This window comes from Podarcis liolepis (assembly GCF_965112155.1).
Source record: "Podarcis liolepis genome assembly, chromosome: 12".
Classification (NCBI taxonomy): Eukaryota; Metazoa; Chordata; class Lepidosauria; order Squamata; family Lacertidae; genus Podarcis; species Podarcis liolepis.
The window spans coordinates 34,286,016-34,304,488 of NC_139563.1; the positions used below are offsets into that span (position 1 = coordinate 34,286,016).

At 41.5% G+C, this 18,473-nt stretch overlaps 1 protein-coding gene across 7 annotated transcripts in view; it reads left to right on the top strand.

Annotated features, from left to right (window-relative positions):
- ABCB5 (ATP binding cassette subfamily B member 5) overlaps window positions 1–18,473 on the top strand; it is a 47,843-nt gene that overhangs the window by 9,406 nt on the left and 19,964 nt on the right. For 3 of the 7 annotated variants that reach the window (XM_083467835.1, XM_083467834.1, XM_083467836.1), the window contains exons 2-13: window positions 4,000–4,093; window positions 5,305–5,458; window positions 5,544–5,598; window positions 6,783–6,930; window positions 8,723–8,783; window positions 10,400–10,591; window positions 10,886–11,057; window positions 12,600–12,724; window positions 13,223–13,400; window positions 14,847–14,960; window positions 16,778–16,888; window positions 17,243–17,368. In XM_083467835.1, coding sequence (XP_083323961.1) covers window positions 4,057–4,093; window positions 5,305–5,458; window positions 5,544–5,598; window positions 6,783–6,930; window positions 8,723–8,783; window positions 10,400–10,591; window positions 10,886–11,057; window positions 12,600–12,724; window positions 13,223–13,400; window positions 14,847–14,960; window positions 16,778–16,888; window positions 17,243–17,368 — 1,473 coding nt within the window. In that variant the 5' untranslated portion in view covers window positions 4,000–4,056. Of the gene's footprint in view, window positions 1–3,999; window positions 4,094–5,304; window positions 5,463–5,543; window positions 5,599–6,782; window positions 6,931–8,722; window positions 8,784–10,399; window positions 10,592–10,885; window positions 11,058–12,599; window positions 12,725–13,222; window positions 13,401–14,846; window positions 14,961–16,777; window positions 16,889–17,242; window positions 17,369–18,473 lie in introns of those variants that run through there. The other 4 variants (XM_083467838.1, XM_083467837.1, XM_083467839.1 and 1 more) reach the window with 3 other exon arrangements.

Below are 18,473 nucleotides of genomic sequence, written 5' to 3' on the forward strand. Positions count from 1 at the left end.
CTTCTTAACTTTTTCCAATAGTGTGTTTAAAGCTTTTGCATTTGTTTGCAATTGCTTATTAAAGGGAGTGTGCTAAGAACAATTGTTTCCTGCACAAGACATTGACCCCCAACCCATCTCCCACTAGTCCCTATTGCCCATGGTCAAATTTCTGGCCTTATTCTTGAACAAATTGCTCATCCAAAGTGGTGGCCTTTCCAACTCTAGGCATTCTTGGATGACACTGATAAGTTTCTTGCCTGGGTTTGGCAGTGAAGCTGCTTTGATGGCCCTGGTGGACTGCATTTATTTCAAGAAGGACAGGGGAAATGTACCCCTTCATTCTCCGGGAACTTTTGATACCGTGAACCTATGATACTGTGTACCAGATTTGAGGACAGGAATTTAATGCAAACTCACTTGTGATTCTCCTCCTATCTGTCGGATCGATTCCAGAAGGTGGTGCTGGATTGAGAACCTTTGCTTTAATCCATGTCATTTGTGCAATAGGGCATCACAGGACAGTGGGCGTAGCATGGGTTGCCAGCACCCGGGGCAAGGCAAGTATTGCTCCCCCTAACCTGTGGACTGTAAACACTGAGTCCCTCCCACCACTCCAGTACTGAACCCCTTACCCTCCAGGCACATGTTTCATATCCCCAGTAAGTGTGTTTGGGGTCCCAGCCTTTGACATGGAAAGGTGTGCAAGTGGCAACAATTAGGTGTTTGTCAAGCAGGCTTTCTGTTGAGTGTCAACCAGGGCACACACAGATCTGCCCTTGATTCTGTGTGAATAAGCCCCCTGTCCCCGTCTTTCCTAGCCCTATTGAAACCACCGTTAAGGCCACACTCAGGACAAACCCCCAGTTAGGAACCCTCTGCACATTGGCCAAGATTTTCTCTGTAAGAAAATTAAATCGAAATTTACTGCACTCCTGGAGGGGAGAAGGGAAAGTTCTGGGTCTCAGGTAGGTCGTAATCCTAGCCAAGGTGAGACTGCACGTCTCATATGGCAGCATCATATTAAGGCTTCCCTCCAAAAGGGGTTGTTACTATTATTATTATTATTATTATTATTATTATTATTATTATTATTATTATTGCAGGTGGTCTATTAGACCGTTAATCACTTTCTATAGTACTGTATTTTTTACATGATGATTAGTGATCCACAAATCACCTAGGTCGAAATAACAGAAGTGTCCTGATTTGCCTTTTACACCTAGACGTATAATTGCAGAAACTCGCTCTTTCTCAAAGAACTGAGTCCCAAATACTGTGCTTAGGATTGGGATATGTTCTGACACTCTTACTTGGAAGTAAGTGCCACAGAAAGAGATCCAAGTGAAGCTGTTCAGGACATGATGCTGTGTAAATCTCTTGCGGGGGTCTGCTCCCTTTTTCATGGGCTGATTCTTGTTTTGTTTTTGGAATAATGAGGAAATGCCGTAGTTAAATGACCTCCTCCAGCCCCCTTCCTTCTTGGGGGAGGTCTGCAAATATTATCCCTCTTTGCTGTCAATTGGAGTATGTACAGATGTGAGATCTCGAGGCCCGCTACAAAGTGGCTGCTCCGTCCTTGCCTCCTCGCTCTCTCTTCCCCTCCGAGGCCCTGGCTTGTCCTCCTCCTTCTCTCCATCCTCACTTTGTTCTCCTCCCCTTTCTTTCTCTTTAAATAGATTTCAAGGCACTGACTGCCCAGGAGCAGCTGTTGAGCTCTCCAGAGGGAAAGCAAGCTTTCCCGTCAATAGCCTCCAATTTGTTTTCAGGTCTGATTCTATGTGCTAGTTCAGAACTACAAAGGCAATCTTAAAGTCTTTAAAAACAAATAAACAACAAAATGAATTGGTGCTAATAAAGGTAACAGTGCAAACTTGTCTGTTCAGCACAAATATGTGGAGAGCATATTGTTGTGTTTTTATAGGCTTTTCCCTTGTCTAACAGCTGTTGTCAAAATTGTGATGTAGTTATAGTATTATGAGTTGCGGGGGAAGTTGAGACCTTTTTAACCTCTGGAACCAGCGAGTGTTAAAATACCAGCCAGCCTAGCTTCCTGACGAGGTGATCGCCTGTGTGGTGGTCCATTAAGAGAACACAGGATTAAGGGGCTAGGTGTGAGATGGCAAATGATGGGGGGGGGGCCTACCTAGACAAACAAAGGCAGAGTTTGAAGAAGAGTTTTGGGACTGCGATGTGAACCAGAGAAAAAGCAACAAGCTGGAGAGAGAGTCAGAACACAGTGTTTGATTTTTGTTGGACTCCAAGGCTGTGGCTATGGGAGAAACAAGACCCTTTTGGGATGCTAATGCTCCACCGTAGGCTCAGGTTGTAGATAAGAGTAAATAAACCATATATCATAATGACACCACAGTCTCCACTGTGCCTCATTTCTAAAAGGAAACACGAACCCTGGGTAAGCACCTAGAAGCCCTCCAATCCCACGCCACTCTGAGGCTGGGGTGGTGTGCAATAATATGGTCTAAACAAAGAACCAGAATCAGAATAATCTTTATTTGCATCAGCCACTAAAATAAAATACAATGTACTGAAGATAGAGGTAAAAACTTAACTATACGACATACATTCTGGAGGTTTAACATCCATAACCAAACAGTAGATCTTATTCTGATTGCCCCTGCTAAAAAGTTTGCATTTTTTGCTGTCACCTGATTAACTTAATCTGCTAGAAGAAAGGACACAGTAGCAATGGTTGAGCCAGGGGTGTGTGGTGGGGAAGGACCAACCCGGGTGCCATCCCAGAGGGGGGTGACAAAATCCCTCCTGGGCGGATCGCGCTGCTGTGCCGCGATTGGCTCCTTGCCGGGAGGATTGCACCACCTCACCGCGATCGGCCCCCTGCTGGGAGGATTGTGCTGTCTCGCCACAATTGGACACCCCCCCCCCAAGGATCACTCCACCATGCCAATCGCCCCGTGGGCAGATCGCCACGCCACTCCTGGTGCAGGAGTGGCTAGCTCCACCACTGGGTTGAGCAACCCGGCATGAACAGTAGCAGAGGGGTAATAACCTCACTCCTCGAATCTTTATAAAGAGTGCAAGCTAGAAGCACATGAGCCATTGATTCAATACTGCCATCTCCACAGGGCCGTAAGCGCTTTTCCAGCAGAAATTTTTGAAATCAACCCTTGAGTACAGCTGAATTCAGTATATTTAATCTTGCATAAGTGAATGCGCGTCTGTATTTTGGAATTGTTAAATTTTGCAAATAGGGTGCCAACATATCAAAATGGCTAGGTGGAAAATAATCATACCTTGGACAAAATTTCCTTATCATGACCAAATTATTCTGTTTCTCAATATCATATAGGTGCTGTCTAATTAAATTATTTGCTGCACTGAAGCCCAGTGTTAATAACAGTTGCAGTGTTAAACCAGAAAAATAAAGTTTTGGGTTGGCAATTTTAGTCCAAGCGCTCTCATGACAATCTTGCGATATTAAGGGTAGTAGACCAGTGGGGTTTAAATTTAGCCGAAGCCAATAATTAAATGTGCTACACCAAATCTGTAATTCAACAGAGGGGAGGTTAGCCTCTAAGCACAATTAACACAGGATGGAACGGGGGAAAATTGCCTTAGGAATTTAAACTGAACAGCTTCTGTAGATCCAAGGTGAGCACCTGTCCAGATCTGAGCCCCATATAGTAACTGTATTAGGGGTTTAGCTTTAAACACTTCAAGTGCTGATGGTATATGATTGCCACCTTTTGTATGGAAAAAGCATGTCAGAATGTTGGCACTCTGAGACACCTTTTCCTTTGCATATTTCTGATGTGCTCTCCAATTTGAATAAGCAGATATTTCGACAAATAAACCTTGAAAATTACATCTCGGTGTTTAATAAGGATCAGAATCAATTATATTATACAATATTGATCCTGTCCAGAGGGTATTAATGATACAAATATGTAAAATAAGGAAAAATGAAGGTGATCTAAATAAAATGTTTAAACGTCAGTTTTAAAAATGGGTATATTATATCACTGTGCTCTTTTTACACAGATTTTGGGTGAACACCATTTCCTTCTCTACCATAGAACGGGACCATAGAACAAAACCATGAGAAGTTACACAGTGAATCAAGTGTCCAAAACTGGTAAGTTGTAATATATTTCATTACTCCTTAATATTTGGATCCCTTTGTTTAGGAATGGTTATAAAAATAGAGCAAGGTGTTGTGAATTTGGATTGATAGCCATGAAATTGCATTCAACAGCTATAACTACTTTGTTGTTTCCCTCTCCAAATATTTATTTCTGAGTGTCATTTTTTAAAAAAATTAAGTGGCTAATAGTAATTACAACAAAATTTGGTTTTTATTTACCCCTTGTGCCAGTTTTTCACAATATTGTGGAAGTACCTGTGTTTTAACTTTGCCATAATACTTGTGTAGATTTCCAATCTGCATCTAATAACTTAAAATGGACATTTTTGAAGCTATTGTGCTACTTTCCCACCTACCCAGTGATCTGAGCTTCTCTTCATAATGTGACTCATATGTGACTTGTTGGGTGTGAGAATTTCCAAAGACCTGTTCCTGCAATGACCTTTCTTCCAAATAATAAAATACTTTTTGTTGAGAAAATAATGCATTTGGGGGTTGGGGGTGGAAGTCTACTGAAATCTTCTTGAGATATTATTGGTGAAGACCTGTGAACTCATTAGCAGATTAAAACATTATTTTTAAAATGTTTAGTGGGGGAAAAGCCATATTTTTAAATCATCTCATTGGCACATGATGTGTACTGCAAGGGGTGCGTTCCTTATTTCATTTGTTTTACACATATTAGTAAGGTGTCTCTATAAAAATCTAACGTGTTTTCAGACTTTTTGGTAAATGGGAACATTTTCACAGTGCAACGATTAATCTTCATTAATGTACAACAGAAATAATTGTCTGCATTTTCAGGCACAATGCAGATTAATTATTGCATCAGTAATAGAAACAATTGCTTTGCTTTTAAATTTAATATCTATAGTATTTCTTTTGCTCATTGAACATTTCAGGGACTTGCTTCTAAAATTTGCCATCCTATTGCAAGTCCAATCTCCACATTCACTGAGAAGCAGGTCTCACTGATTTCTACGGGTCCTGCTTCCAAGTAAGTATATTTAGAATTTCAGCCTGAGTCAGTAGTATAGAATTAAATAGGTTTATATAGTTTGTAGATGTGTTTAGGGTATGGGGCTGGCACCTGCCAAACATAAGCGTGTTCCTGGAGAATTTGGTGAATAAAGTTTCAAGCGAATTCTTTGGATTCCAACCCAACTATTTCTATGAAATCCAACTGACTTTCCCATCAACAGAACCGCCAGGCTATGACAACCCTTTCCCATCAACAAAACCTCCAGGCTATGACAACCCTTTCCCATCAACAGAACCTCCAGGCTATGACAACCCTTCTTTCCATTTGGATGAAGAACCTACACCAAATGGTCATTTAAAGAAGAAGAAGAAAAAGTAGGTTTTTCCTTATGCGCTTTGATGCCTTTCATTTTCCACAAATGACCTCAGCTGACTTGCTTTTCTGTTCAAAACTTTTCAGAAAGAAAAATGAGAAGCCAAAGAAGAAAGGGGAGGCAGTTGGCTTTTTCGAGCTGGTCAGTATGCTTCTTTGCCTTCGTCATTTTCTTTGGTTGGCTCAGATGTGTGCCTTCCTCACATCTACAAATGTAGTGACATCAGGAGCATCACTCAGAGTCATGTACCCCTTCCCCATTTCCTCCATAGCACAAGCAACATAACCCACAGGAACCTGGTGGCCTCCAGATGTTTTAGGGGAAGAGTGATGAGGGAATATATGAGCCCAAGCCCTGCTCTTGATCCTACAATACAAAATATGAGGAAGACAACCAGCCATGTCTCTTTTTCTTCAAAATGAGATTTGGAATACCTAGTGCCGGCATCCCCAAACTCGGCCCTCCAGCCGTTTTGGGACTACAATTCCCATCATCCCTGACCACTGGTCCTGTTAGCTAGGGATGATGGGAGTTGTAGTCCCAAAACAGCTGGAGGGCCAAGTTTGGATATGCCTGACCTAGTGTGAGGAACTAGTCAACTAAAAGAGAAAGGTGGGCTGTCGATCAACTCCCAGTTGCTCAGAAATGGGGAGAGCAATGGGAACAAAGAAACCATGAGAGAGAAGGTTAAAATGATGACTGAAAATTCTCAGCTGGAGAGAGGCCTTTCTGACGTAAGGTCCAGACCCTCCCAAGTGTCCCTGTTTCCCAGGGACAGTCCAGGATTTACAGAAGCCATCTTGGTTTCTGATTTGATCCAAGAATGTCCTGCTTTTCCTTAGGACGTCCCTATTTTCATTAGAGAAATGTTGGAGGGTATGGAATTATGTGACACCCCCCCATGTCAAGGAGCTAAATAATTATATAACCTTTAGAAGACATCTGAAGGCAGCCCTGTATAGGGAAGTTTTTAAATGTTTAACGTTTTATTATGTTTTTGTATATGTTGGAAGCTGCTCAGATGGAGGGAATAATAATAATAATAATAATAATAATAATAATAATAATAATAATAATAAAAAAAAAAATTACAATAGAATGTCCCTATTTTCATCAGAGAAATGTTGGAGGGTACAAAGGTCAGTTCTGCATAAGCGGACGAAGAGCACCAGTAGGGTAGGAAGAACAGAAAGAAAGCCCAGCAGCCGACTAAGTATGATGTGTGTGTACATACATACGGGCATATACACAGAGACACACATATATATACACACATTCTGCCATAATTTCACCTGATTCCTCCTGTTTTTTCTTTCTCAATTTAGTTTCATTTTGCAGATGGGCTAGATATTACTTTAATGATAGTGGGGTTAATTGCAGCTGCTGCGGCTGGAACTGGACAGCCACTTTTAATCATCGTCTTTGGCGAAATGACAAACAGCTTTGTGTCGACCGCTCACAATAATGTTACAGGTAAAAATCACTAAGTTTGCCCCATCTGTGCTTTTTTCGGATTATTGAGTTTCTTTTTTATTATTATTATTAATATATTTTTAATTTGCTTTTCTGTTTTATCATATCATCATCAATGCATTCTGTGTTACAGTCATACACAGGATAATGAGAAAGAAAAATAACATAAATATAAGACATAAACACACACACACAGTGCTTTTTTCTGGGGGGGGGGGGGCGCAGGGGTACACATACCCCTAAATGTTTTGTGAATCTAAGTTTAATCTCATTGTGGGGCAATATTTCAATATGAGCAGGAAAATGAGAGTACCCCTAGACATTGTTTTAGGTGGGAAAGCAGTGTGTGTGAGAGAGAGAATATATGAATATTATGGGCTTCTTGAGTTTCTAGATATGGAGACTGAGAATATTGTTGGAGAACACAGAGCTTTAAAATGCTAGAGATCAGTATTCACCTCCCCCCCCCCATTTACATTCATAATCTTGATGAACTGTAATCAAGCAAAGGCTACTCCAAGCACTCAGTATAAAATAAAATAAATGAACCTTTGCTGAAGTGGTTAAATCTTGACAGCATGAATGAGAAATTCTTGAACTACAAACCCCATCACCTCTGATCATTGATCACACTGACTGGGGCTGATGGGAGTTGAAGTCCAAGAACTTCTGAAGGGCCAGAGATTCCCCATTGCTGCTTAACAGGAAGTTTAGCTTGGGAGAAGCAAATGGCTACTGTTTGGCAGCCATGGCAACTGGATCCGGCCTACAAATCAGGGTCCACTTGGGCATCAGTTTCAACAGTGTGGACAATGTGGCTTGAAAATGGATCTCATATGTTTGGGTAATTGCGTGTTTCATACTTAGATGTCTACATACTAAAAGAATGCATTGGCAGAGATGTAAGGATATATAGGATGGGGGGGGAGGGATGAAAAAGCTACATGTGTCAAACAGGTTCCAAATAAAGGTAAAGGGACCCCTGACCATTAGGTCCAGTCGTGGCCAACTCTGGGGTTGCGGCGCTCATCTCTCTTTATTGGCTGAGGGAGCCAGCGTACAGCTTCCGGGTCATGCGGCCAGCATGACAAAGCCACTTCTGGCAAACCAGAGCAGCGCACGCAAACGCCGTTTACCTTCCCGCCAGAGCGGTACCTATTTATCTACTTGCACTTTGACATGCTTTTGAAGTGCTAGGTTGGCAGGAGCAGGGACCAAGCAATGGGAGCTCACCCCGTCGTGGGGATTCGAACCGCCAACCTTCTGATTGGCAAGCCCCAGGCTCAGTGGTTTAACCCACAGCTCCACCTGCATCCCAGGTTCCAAATGCTATGTGCTTAAAAAAAACACAACTCTCAATTTAATTTTTCCTTTTTTTCATGAGCGACTTTCCCATGGATGGGTTGTGGGTTTAGTATTACTTAGTGGCTGTGTGACAGTCATATGCTTCTGTTAAATCCAGTTACGTTAAGTTGGGAAACATTAAATGGAACTAACGTGCCATGCTTGGTCCCTCATGGACTGAATGCATGTTTTATTGACACTGACATATTTTTTAAAATGCCTAGGAAAGTTGCCTACATCATGAAGAGATCAGGTCTGAAGGTTAGAAACCGGCTAGCTACTTAATGCCTGCAACTCTTAATCTTTCTTTACTTGAGACTTTTCGTTGTTAAGTCAAGTAATAATTAACAGTGCCATGCAATGCCATGTAAAAATGCTAAGATGGCATTGCCAGAAAATCTTACAGCACCTCTTCTGATAATTATAACTACTGCCTTCTCTTTTGCAGAACCTGCACTAGCTAATATCTCAGGATGTCCACCTTCAGATATAGAAAACGAAATGGCCATGTAAGGACCTATCCAATTATTATTTTTTAACTGAGCTATGGCTGACTTTAAAAACATAAGAAGACTAAAGACCCAACAGGTGCTGGTTGGGAAGTCACATCCCTCTTCCCACAGTTGTTCCCCACTGACAGCTATTCAGATGATGTTGAATTAAATTTGTATACCACCCTATACCCACAGGTATCAGGGTGGTTCACAACATAAACTTAATTTCAGTGGGTCTATTCCAAGGAATATGACCAGCATTGGATACAACCCAATGATTTTTCCCCCCAACTACCTTGAAAAATTATATTAAAACATTAGTTAAGAATTTTCTTCTGATAATGAGAGTGACATGAAGGATATATGGGTCTTTCTTCCAAAGAGTACTCTTCAAATGCTTGAACACAGGTACTATGAAACATGTGCCTCTGATTTATGAGGTAATGTATAGTCCTCATGGCTAGTAGCCAGTTACAGATTTACCCTCCATGGACTTTCATCTTGCTCTCAAGCACATTGTGTTCTTTTAACAGAATTCATATACGGCTTGTTGTTGTTGTTTTTATAAAAACCTTTTTTAAAAAAAATCTAGCTAAAAACTAGGTAGTTCTACATAAAATAAGTTAAAATGGGTATTAGAAGATTATTAAAATCAACTGTTGTTAAAAAGAGATAATAGAGTGGAACCTTGGTTCTTGAACTTAATCTGTTACGGCAGGGGTCAGCAAACTTTTTCAGCAGGGGGCCAGTCCACTGTCCCTCAGACCTTGTGGGGGGGCCGGACTATATTTTGGGTGGGGGAATGTACAAATTCCTATGCCCCACAAATAACCCAGAGATGCATTTTAAATAAAAGCACACATTCTACTCATGTTAAAACACACTGATTCCCGGACCATCCATGGGCCGGATTTAGAAGGCGATTGGGCCGGTTCTGGCCCCTGCACCTTACTTTGCCTACCCATGTGTTGCGGAAATCCGAGTGACTCCTGAAACTGTTCGAAACCAAGGTGCGGCTTCCGATTGGCTGCCGGAGCTTCCTGCACTCAAACAGAAGCCACGTTGGATATTTGGCTTCCCAAAAACATCCGAGAACTGGAACGCTTACTTCCGAGTTTGCGGCATTTGGGAGCTGATTTGTTCATCAGCTAAGCTGTGCGAGAACCAAGGTTCCACTGTAAACATATAGTTTCCACCTGTCTGGGTAGGCTTGCCTAAGCAGAAATGTTTCAAGGAGGAACTGAAAAGAGTACAGCGAAGGCACCTGCTTAATGTCAGCAGGAAGGGAGTTACAAAATGTAGGTGCTGCCACACTAAAGGATCGGTTTCGTTTTGCACTTGCACTTCCTAACTGTGAGTGCAGCCTCAGTTCCCCAATATAAGTGTTGTAGCACAGAAGACGCTGTTCACCTTCTAAGCTTTGCGAGCTGCCTCTTCGGCTGAATGGTGGCATAGAAATAACATCCCCTAACCTAGTACCCTCCAGAGATTTTCGACTCTAAATCACATCGTATCTAACTATTAGCCAGGATGACCTGTGCTGTTGAGAATTCTTGTCCCAAACGCTTGGAGGGCATGATGTGGGAAACGTTGGATTGCAATACCCCATTGACCTGTCGTTTCTTCAACAGGCATGCTTACTACTTTGTTGGTATTGGATTTGGGGTGTTGCTCTGCAGCATGATTCAGGTGTGGACCTTTGTGACCAGTTCCGCAAGACAAACAGCAAGGATACGCGAGAAGTTCTTTTTTGCTGTACTTCACCAAGAGATGGCCTGGTTTGATACCAACCAGATTGGAACATTGAACACAAGATTAACAGAGTAAGATGTTTCTGTTTTATGTTATAATCTGGGGGAAAGGTGGGGGGGTCAGTGCCATGTAACAAAAACTGATTCCAGCTGTGGGCCAGGTGTAAATCCCTACATGGCTAGTTCCTATATGTGTTTGCATATGCATTCCTCCTTCATAACCAAATGGATGGGAAGGTACATAGGCTGCTATACTGAGTTTGTATTTAATGGCAGTGATTTCAACACCATTCACAAAGGTGTTGAAGACTTAACTATTGAATAAAAACATCAACTGACATTCACATTTTTCATCCTTAATTGCAGTGATATTAACACCATTCACGAAGGACTTGGAGACAAGCTCAGCATAATAATGCAGAATTTAAGCACGTTTTTGACGGGCATTATCATAGGATTTGTGCACGGATGGAAGCTGACCCTGGTTATCTTGTCTGTTAGCCCGCTTCTCGTTGTATCTGGTGGTGTGTGGTCATATGTAAGTTGCTGGAGCTGCTACAAACGAAAATTCTTATCTGCGCAACAAAGGGGGGTGAAGAACCGAAGGAAAGGATAAAATGAAAACCTGCATGGAGGGGGGAATGGCATGGTGTTCATGAACTAAAACACTCTTTAAAGACTGTGTCCCATTAATCTGGCATAACTTGGTGCCAAGAAACTGTTCCAGTCATGTTAAGAATTCTTATTAACCATTTGTAGGAAAGAGATAGCGTGGTTAGAAAATTGGACATAGACCAGAAAGATTAGGCTTAAGTTGCTACGTGACCATAAACTTTACAGGGGAAGTTTGGGCAAACCATTTTCTCTCAGCCTGACCTATAGCAGGGTCCATGTATACCATTCTGGGGTCTTGAGAGGAAGGGGTGGGATAAGTATATAATAATGAATAATAAATCTACCCAACCCACATCTGAGCCTCCTGTAATTGGTGCTAATTGATAAGGCACATATGCCTTATAATTGGAGATTCCAATGACTATAATTAAATAGCTATGGAAAGGAACTGGACAGATACAGCCTCATTTCCCTGCATCCCCACACAAAGACGTAGCTGAATTCATTGTTTGCAAGAAAAGCAGCAACCTTTTTAAACACAAACATTTTTAAAAATAAATTTTATTAATGTTTCAAAGAAAATGTACAGAGGTTAATATCCAATACTGTTTAATCAAAGATAAAATAATCTAAAAACATAAACCAGGAGGGGGGGGAGGGAAAGAAAGAAAGAAAAAAGAAAAGGGAAGGGAAAAGAGAACTTCTTATTCTTCGTCTGTCAGCCTTATGTAGAAAATTATTCAAAACATCCACTCCAAGATAGCACCCATCAGTTCAGCTTTCTATAAAAGCAATATTTTCTTCAATCCTCAAACCCAGATATCATAAGTTCGTATTCTTTATCACTCAAAAAGTCTATAAGGAGTTTCCAGTCTTTCAGCACATACATTTTTAAAGTAGTATTTTAGTCATTTTGCTAAAACCCATATAATCAGCTTTATTATATGATCAAGAAAAGTCTCTCATGCAAGAGAACTGTCTGCACAAGTAACCCATTTTGTTGGTGCAAAACAGGTGAGGAACATAAGGCCTAGGGACTAATGCAGCCCTCTGGGGCTTTCTCTGGGCCTTGGGACTCTGCCCAGGCTCCTCGCCTCACCACTCTGCTCCTTGACCACCTCAAGTGTTTCTGCGTGCCTGGAAAGTGCCCTTGAACTATACTTATGCATCTTGCTTGCCTGGGTGAAGAGAGTTTTGCAGGATCTGTTGCTCACTTTTGCCTCTGGCCTGCAGCCCATCACTGGCATGCACCCTGCCGATGGTTGCCTATAAGACAATGCAGTCCATGGGCTAAAACATGTTCCTTACTCTGGTGTAAACCAGGGGTCATTCAGAGCTAGAATTGAAATACTGCCTATGAATAAAAGACCCGTTCCCATTTCCTGTCACATAGATAGTTCTATGAGTTTATTGGGTTGTTCTGTGAAACAACTTCATTTTTCGTTTCATTTTTTACATATTCCAGCTCCTGTCGGTGTTGACTACTAAAGAACTGTCAGCTTATGCTAAGGCAGGTGCTGTGGCAGAAGAAATATTGTCGGCCATCAGGACCGTTGTTGCTTTTAATGGGCAGGCGAAAGCTACAGCCAGGTAAGGCCGCTTCTAACAATAAGCGTAATTGGAAAGCTATTTAGAAGGTACATTTGTTCCTTCTCTGAAGAAGCTGAAACAGGCGTTCTTTGAGAGCATTAGAGATCAGCAACTGAAAGCATCCCTCCAGATTAGTGTAGAACCCAACGTGTGTATTGTTGCGCATGTTCAGGTGGAGATCAAGCTATAATTCTGCCCATCCAGCATGGCTGATGGAAACAGGTTTGTAACCAGTGTGAACTATGTTCTTCGAACGTCTGTCTTCAACCAAGGGGCATCACAGGATGAAACATGCCTGCTTTTCTCACGACATTTCTTGTTAAAACGGTGGGTTACACCTTCAGATAGGAAAAATCCAGTGTGGTTCTAGCAGCCTCAGAAGATTTAAGCAGTATGGGGTTTGTTTGTAGAGATAAATGGCAATGAGTACTTGCCTGTATGGAAGCAGAACTGAGTGGGAAATACCTTAAATAATCACATTTGGCGGTTTGTTTTCAGGTATGATGCAAACCTAGAGGACGCTAGGGTTGTTGGAATGAAAAAGAGCATCACCACCAATGTCTCTATGGGTCTCTCCCAGTTTTTCATATATGGATGCTATGCACTTGCCTTTTGGTATGGAACCAAGCTCACACTGGAGGAGCAAGAAAATTACAACATCGGGAAAGTATTAATTGTAAGTCAGTTGTCCTGCTGAATGCAGACTTTAAAAAAAATGATCTCTGAACCAGGGGCGAACGAAGGCGTTGTGACACCCCAGGCGGGGCGTCGCTACGTACGGCGCATGTGCAGCGTTGTTACGTAGGAAGCACGCGCCGTACGTAGCAATGCTGCACATGCGCTGTACATAGCCGTTTGCCGCCAGCACCGGGATCCTCTGCTCGCGGCTGCAGCCATGAACGGAGGATCCTCCACATGCGGCTGCAGCATGGCTGCTCGCACCGTGGTGATCACCCACGGGGTGCCTTCTTGTCACCCCACCCAAGCCATGAAACCCAGGGTGCAGTGCCCGCCCCCCCCCCCCCGTTGTGAGGCCACTGCTCTGAACTTATAAGTAGCGGCTGCATTGGAGATTTGAGCCCAACCCACAGAAGCTTTGCTACCTGGTTCTGCACATATTATCTTGATCTGCAGATCAGTATGTGCAGTAATGGACTTCGTTTCAAACTGGTGCTGTGTGGATACTGGAAGCAGTAATTTCCAACATTCACGGTGACCAAAGTTTGTTTCAGTGTATATGTATGTGCCATTGGGCAAGGACATTAGGGCAGAAGTCTAGTACTCTTCTCTTGGCTTAGTTCATCATCATCATTTATTTATTCAACTTATACACTGTCCTATAATTGGAGGTCTCAGACTGGTTCACAACAGTACCACAACACAGAAAATCAAACCAAACGCAATAACCCAAGAAACCTATTGCAACCTAAAGAGGGAATACCATTAAGCCCAGAATCTAGCATTACCTAACTAAATCTCTCTGTGTATGGACCTTATCTACCATCACAATATGCATAATTGGACCTGTTTTCTTGTTGATGCACATAACACCCAGCAAGGCAATCTGTACACAAAATCCTACTCTGCACAGATTTCCTCCCTGAAGTGGCACCTCTTGATAAAATAATCGAGACAGAGGTGCCTCTATCAGAGCTAAGTCAATCAACCGCTCCATCTGTTTGCAGAAATAAGCACACTATGCACTCTTAGAATCATATAATTGTAGAGTTGGAAGGGAACGCGAGGGTCATCTTGTCCAGCCCCCTTGCAATGCAGGAATCCTTTCGCCCAGCGTGGGTTTTGAACTCATGGCCCTGAGTTCAAGTCTCTTGCTCTACAGACTGAACAATTCAACTGCTCTTTCCATTGGACACAATAGCTAGACTACATAGGAGGTTTTTAATAGCTGAAGAAACTTAAGAGAGGGGAGAAATGTTTGTAAAAGTGTTTCTGCTGTAAATAAAATTAAAAAGTCATGTTAACTTGGAGGTAAGTTGCATGTGTTCAGTGAGGTTTACTTCTAGGCATAGAATTGCAGTTGTAATTGTTGTGGTACTACATTAACTGTTGGCAAATCCCTAGTTTTCAAATGTTAATTATTTCAACCATTTCCTCACTGTAGGTGTTCTTTTCTGTGATTATTGGCGCATTTTCCATTGGACAAGCCTCCCCAAATTTGGAGAGTGTGGCTAATGCTCGAGGAGCAGCCTATGAAGTCTTTAGTATTATCAGGAAGGTATTTATTGGCTGGGATGTATAATATGACTGCTGTAATCGTCTAATTAACTAATTACCTTAGTATCACACAGGCTCTTATAGAAGGTTATGAATTATCCTAAGCCATTTCTTGAATCAGCATTGCAAATATAGGAAAAAATGGATTTTAAAACAAACAAACCCATTAGTATCCCTTTATATATACGGTAGTTATGGCTTTAAAACAGAAAAATGCAACCAGTTTGGGCGACATGTGGGATAACAAGACTTAATGATGTGTTTACAGATGGATTGTGGGCAACTATAGCACTGAGAAATTCTCAGGACTCAAGAAACGCAATGGTCAGCAAGGCAGTTCAGGTAGGATGGCATTGCTCGCTTACCTTCCCAATGCCAAGCATCACTGCTGATTTCTGAGAGAGAGGAGTGGGACACAGGGAACTCAGCAGCAATATACGGTAACACTTCTGCTGCTGTGCTGAGCTCCTTGCCCCTTTCAGGAACTGGCAGCAACACTCAGCACCGGGAAGGAAAGTGAGCAACACCATTCTACATTTGCCGCCTTCTTGCTGCTCACTGCAATTTGGATAGCCAAGCTTCCTGGAAGCACCTCAAATTGGCTTACACAATAGGGTAGTTCATAAAAAAAAATTTAAAAAATGCCTGCTCCAAAGGTCTTATCTTACTACACTAGGGATTATATAGCTATATCTGAAATTTCATGCATATCAGTTAATATCTTGACCCTCCTCCACGAAAATAGCTGTTTACTTGGCTGTTTTCCTATGTCGTGAAGGCTGAAATTTCAATTCAGTGCAGCAGGGTCAAGATATTAACTGATATGCATGGAATATAATTCCGCGTGTAATAAGATAAGACCTTTAGAGCAGGCATATTTTTTTAAAAAAAAGTTTTTTATGAACCGCAATATTACACAATTATCACAAAATACAGCTTTTATCTTCACAACAGCCCTTTGGGGTAGGCCAGGCTGAGAGAAAATGACTGGCCCAAGGTCAGCCAGTGAGCTTCGTGGCCAAGTGAGGATTTGAACATGGGCCTCCCCAGTCTTAATCCAGAACTCTAACCACTACACCATGCTAACAAGAAAGGAGTCACCTCAGCCTTGTGCTTTAGCCCACAAATAATCATTCCTCAGGTAAAAGTAAAGGGACCCCTGACCATTAGGTCCAGTCGTGGCCGACTCTGGGGTTGCGGTGCTCATCTCGCTTTATTGGCCAAGGGAGCCGGTGTACAGCTTCCGGGTCATGTGGCCAGCATGACTAAGCCACTTCTGACGAACCAGAGCAGCACACGGAAACGCCGTTTACCTTCCCTCCAGAGCGGTACCTATTTATCTACTTGCACTTTGACGTGCTTTCGACCTGCTAGGTTGGCAGGAGCAGGGACCGAGCAATGGGAGCTCACCCCGTCTCAGGGATTCAAACCGCCGACCTTCTGATCGGCAAGTCCTAGGCTCTGTGGTTTAACCCACAGCGCCACCCGTGTTCCTTCATTCCTCAGGAGCACTCATATATTTATTTATGAGGTGTTAAAATAAAGTAGCTGCAGCAAACTGGCTTTTTCGCTACTTTATTTTCCATAAGTATATTATGCAAGTTGTGATCTTTGAACTTCATTGTGAATCCTGTTCCCCGCCATCTGAAATGGCAGTTCTGGTTTCCAGAAATACAGCCCTTTTGGAAGAGAAGAGAGTCATGCAGTATTTTAAAGAGTGAAATGGCCTGTTTGTTTATCATTAGACATAAAATGAAGAACGTGCCTGTGTTATGCTACAGTTACAGAAATGTATCTTACTTCCAATTTCCTTTCCAGCCGCGCCCCATAGATAGCAGTTCCAGTGAGGGGTTCAAGCCAGACAAACTGCGAGGAGAGATTGAATTCAAAGACATCTGTTTCAGCTATCCCTCAAGGCCTGATACTCAAGTAAGCTTTTCTTTTTTCTTTTTCCCCCCTCTTTTTGGTTGTTTCGGGTATTTAAGGAAATGTGCATTAAGATTTACTGCATGTTCAAATAAGTGCTGATAGGTTTTGTTAAAATATATCACTAGGATTGCTGTTGTTTAACAAAATAAAAATATCAGCAACTAAATCAGGTGTTTGCATTCAGAACACATCATGTGTTTTTTTGAGATACAGCAACCATGTCTCTGTTAACATGTTTCATTTTTAGGGTGTTGTTCATCGATCAAATCACCCTGAAGGCTTCTGTGATCTCTGGGTTGTTGTTGTTTTATTTCATTGTGTTTAAAATGTTTAAATGTTTGTGAATAATTCCAGATTCTCAAAGGTCTGAGCTTAAAAATCGAGCCTGGGAAAACTATTGCTCTTGTCGGTTCCAGTGGTTGTGGGAAAAGTACTACAATTCAGCTATTGCAGAGATTCTACGATCCCGCTGAAGGAGAGGTATGTTTTGACAGAACCATAGCTGTTCAATTTTCAGTGTCAGCAGTTGCAGCTTGCTATATGAAAAAGCACTGAAATATTTGGTTGGAAGTCATTGCTGTAAGAGATTCATCTGTGCTTTTGCCACTGTGTTAAGAAATCCCATTTTAAATACTTTCACTAAATTTAAGAGCAATTCTTAGTCTGTGCTTCCTGCTTCTGGTCATTTAGTTTACATATTATTTCAACAGAATAAAAATGGTCACAAATGATTCCACACACACACACACACAAATACTGTTAACATTTTCATTTATAGATATTATACATATATATATATATACATGACTATGTTTTTTATATAGTTTTGTTAAAATTAATCTTATAAATTCTCTGAATTATTTGATTATTTGGCCTTCCTTTACTTAAAGCTCTTCTTTGCCCAAATCTGCTGTGCCCTTATCTGAAGTTAGTTAGTTAGTTCCTTCCCTCAGTCCTTGACATTTACGCTTTCTGCTGTCTGATCTCCATCTTTAGTTTTGGGCCATGAATTTGGATTATTTTCAACCTTTGAAAATGTCAACTTAAGGTTCCTTTCCATCTCATGTAGCTCTTCAGTAGTTTTAACTGTCAGTCATTGTCCTTATTGAAAGTCTAAACAGAATGCCCCATCTCTATTTAATTCTTTTATTCCTTAATTGATATCTTAGAAATTTAAACTCCCTATGTTTAATAAGAACATCAGGATGGATATAGATAATATTTCAATATCATGGCCTTCGTTTGATAATTTTTCACCCACCTAGTTAAAATAGTTAATGGCCTCTTATTCTCATAAGCTAATAAACTTGACCATAATGTAACTTGGAAATATTATCCATATTTGGCTAGCACCCAGACTGAATGCTGCCTTTATATTATTGGATCAGAGCTGATCTAATGATATATATTGTGCTAAATGTTCATTTAAGAAAGCTACCACACTCCTTCTCTGCAAGCCTACCAGGACCCCTCTAGGTTTTGAATTTCTCTTGCATATTTCTTGCTGAAGTTATTCTAAATTGTCTCTGGCTTTATCTAATCCCACTTCCAACTCCCAATTTGTAGTTTTTGCTTTTCTTAGCAA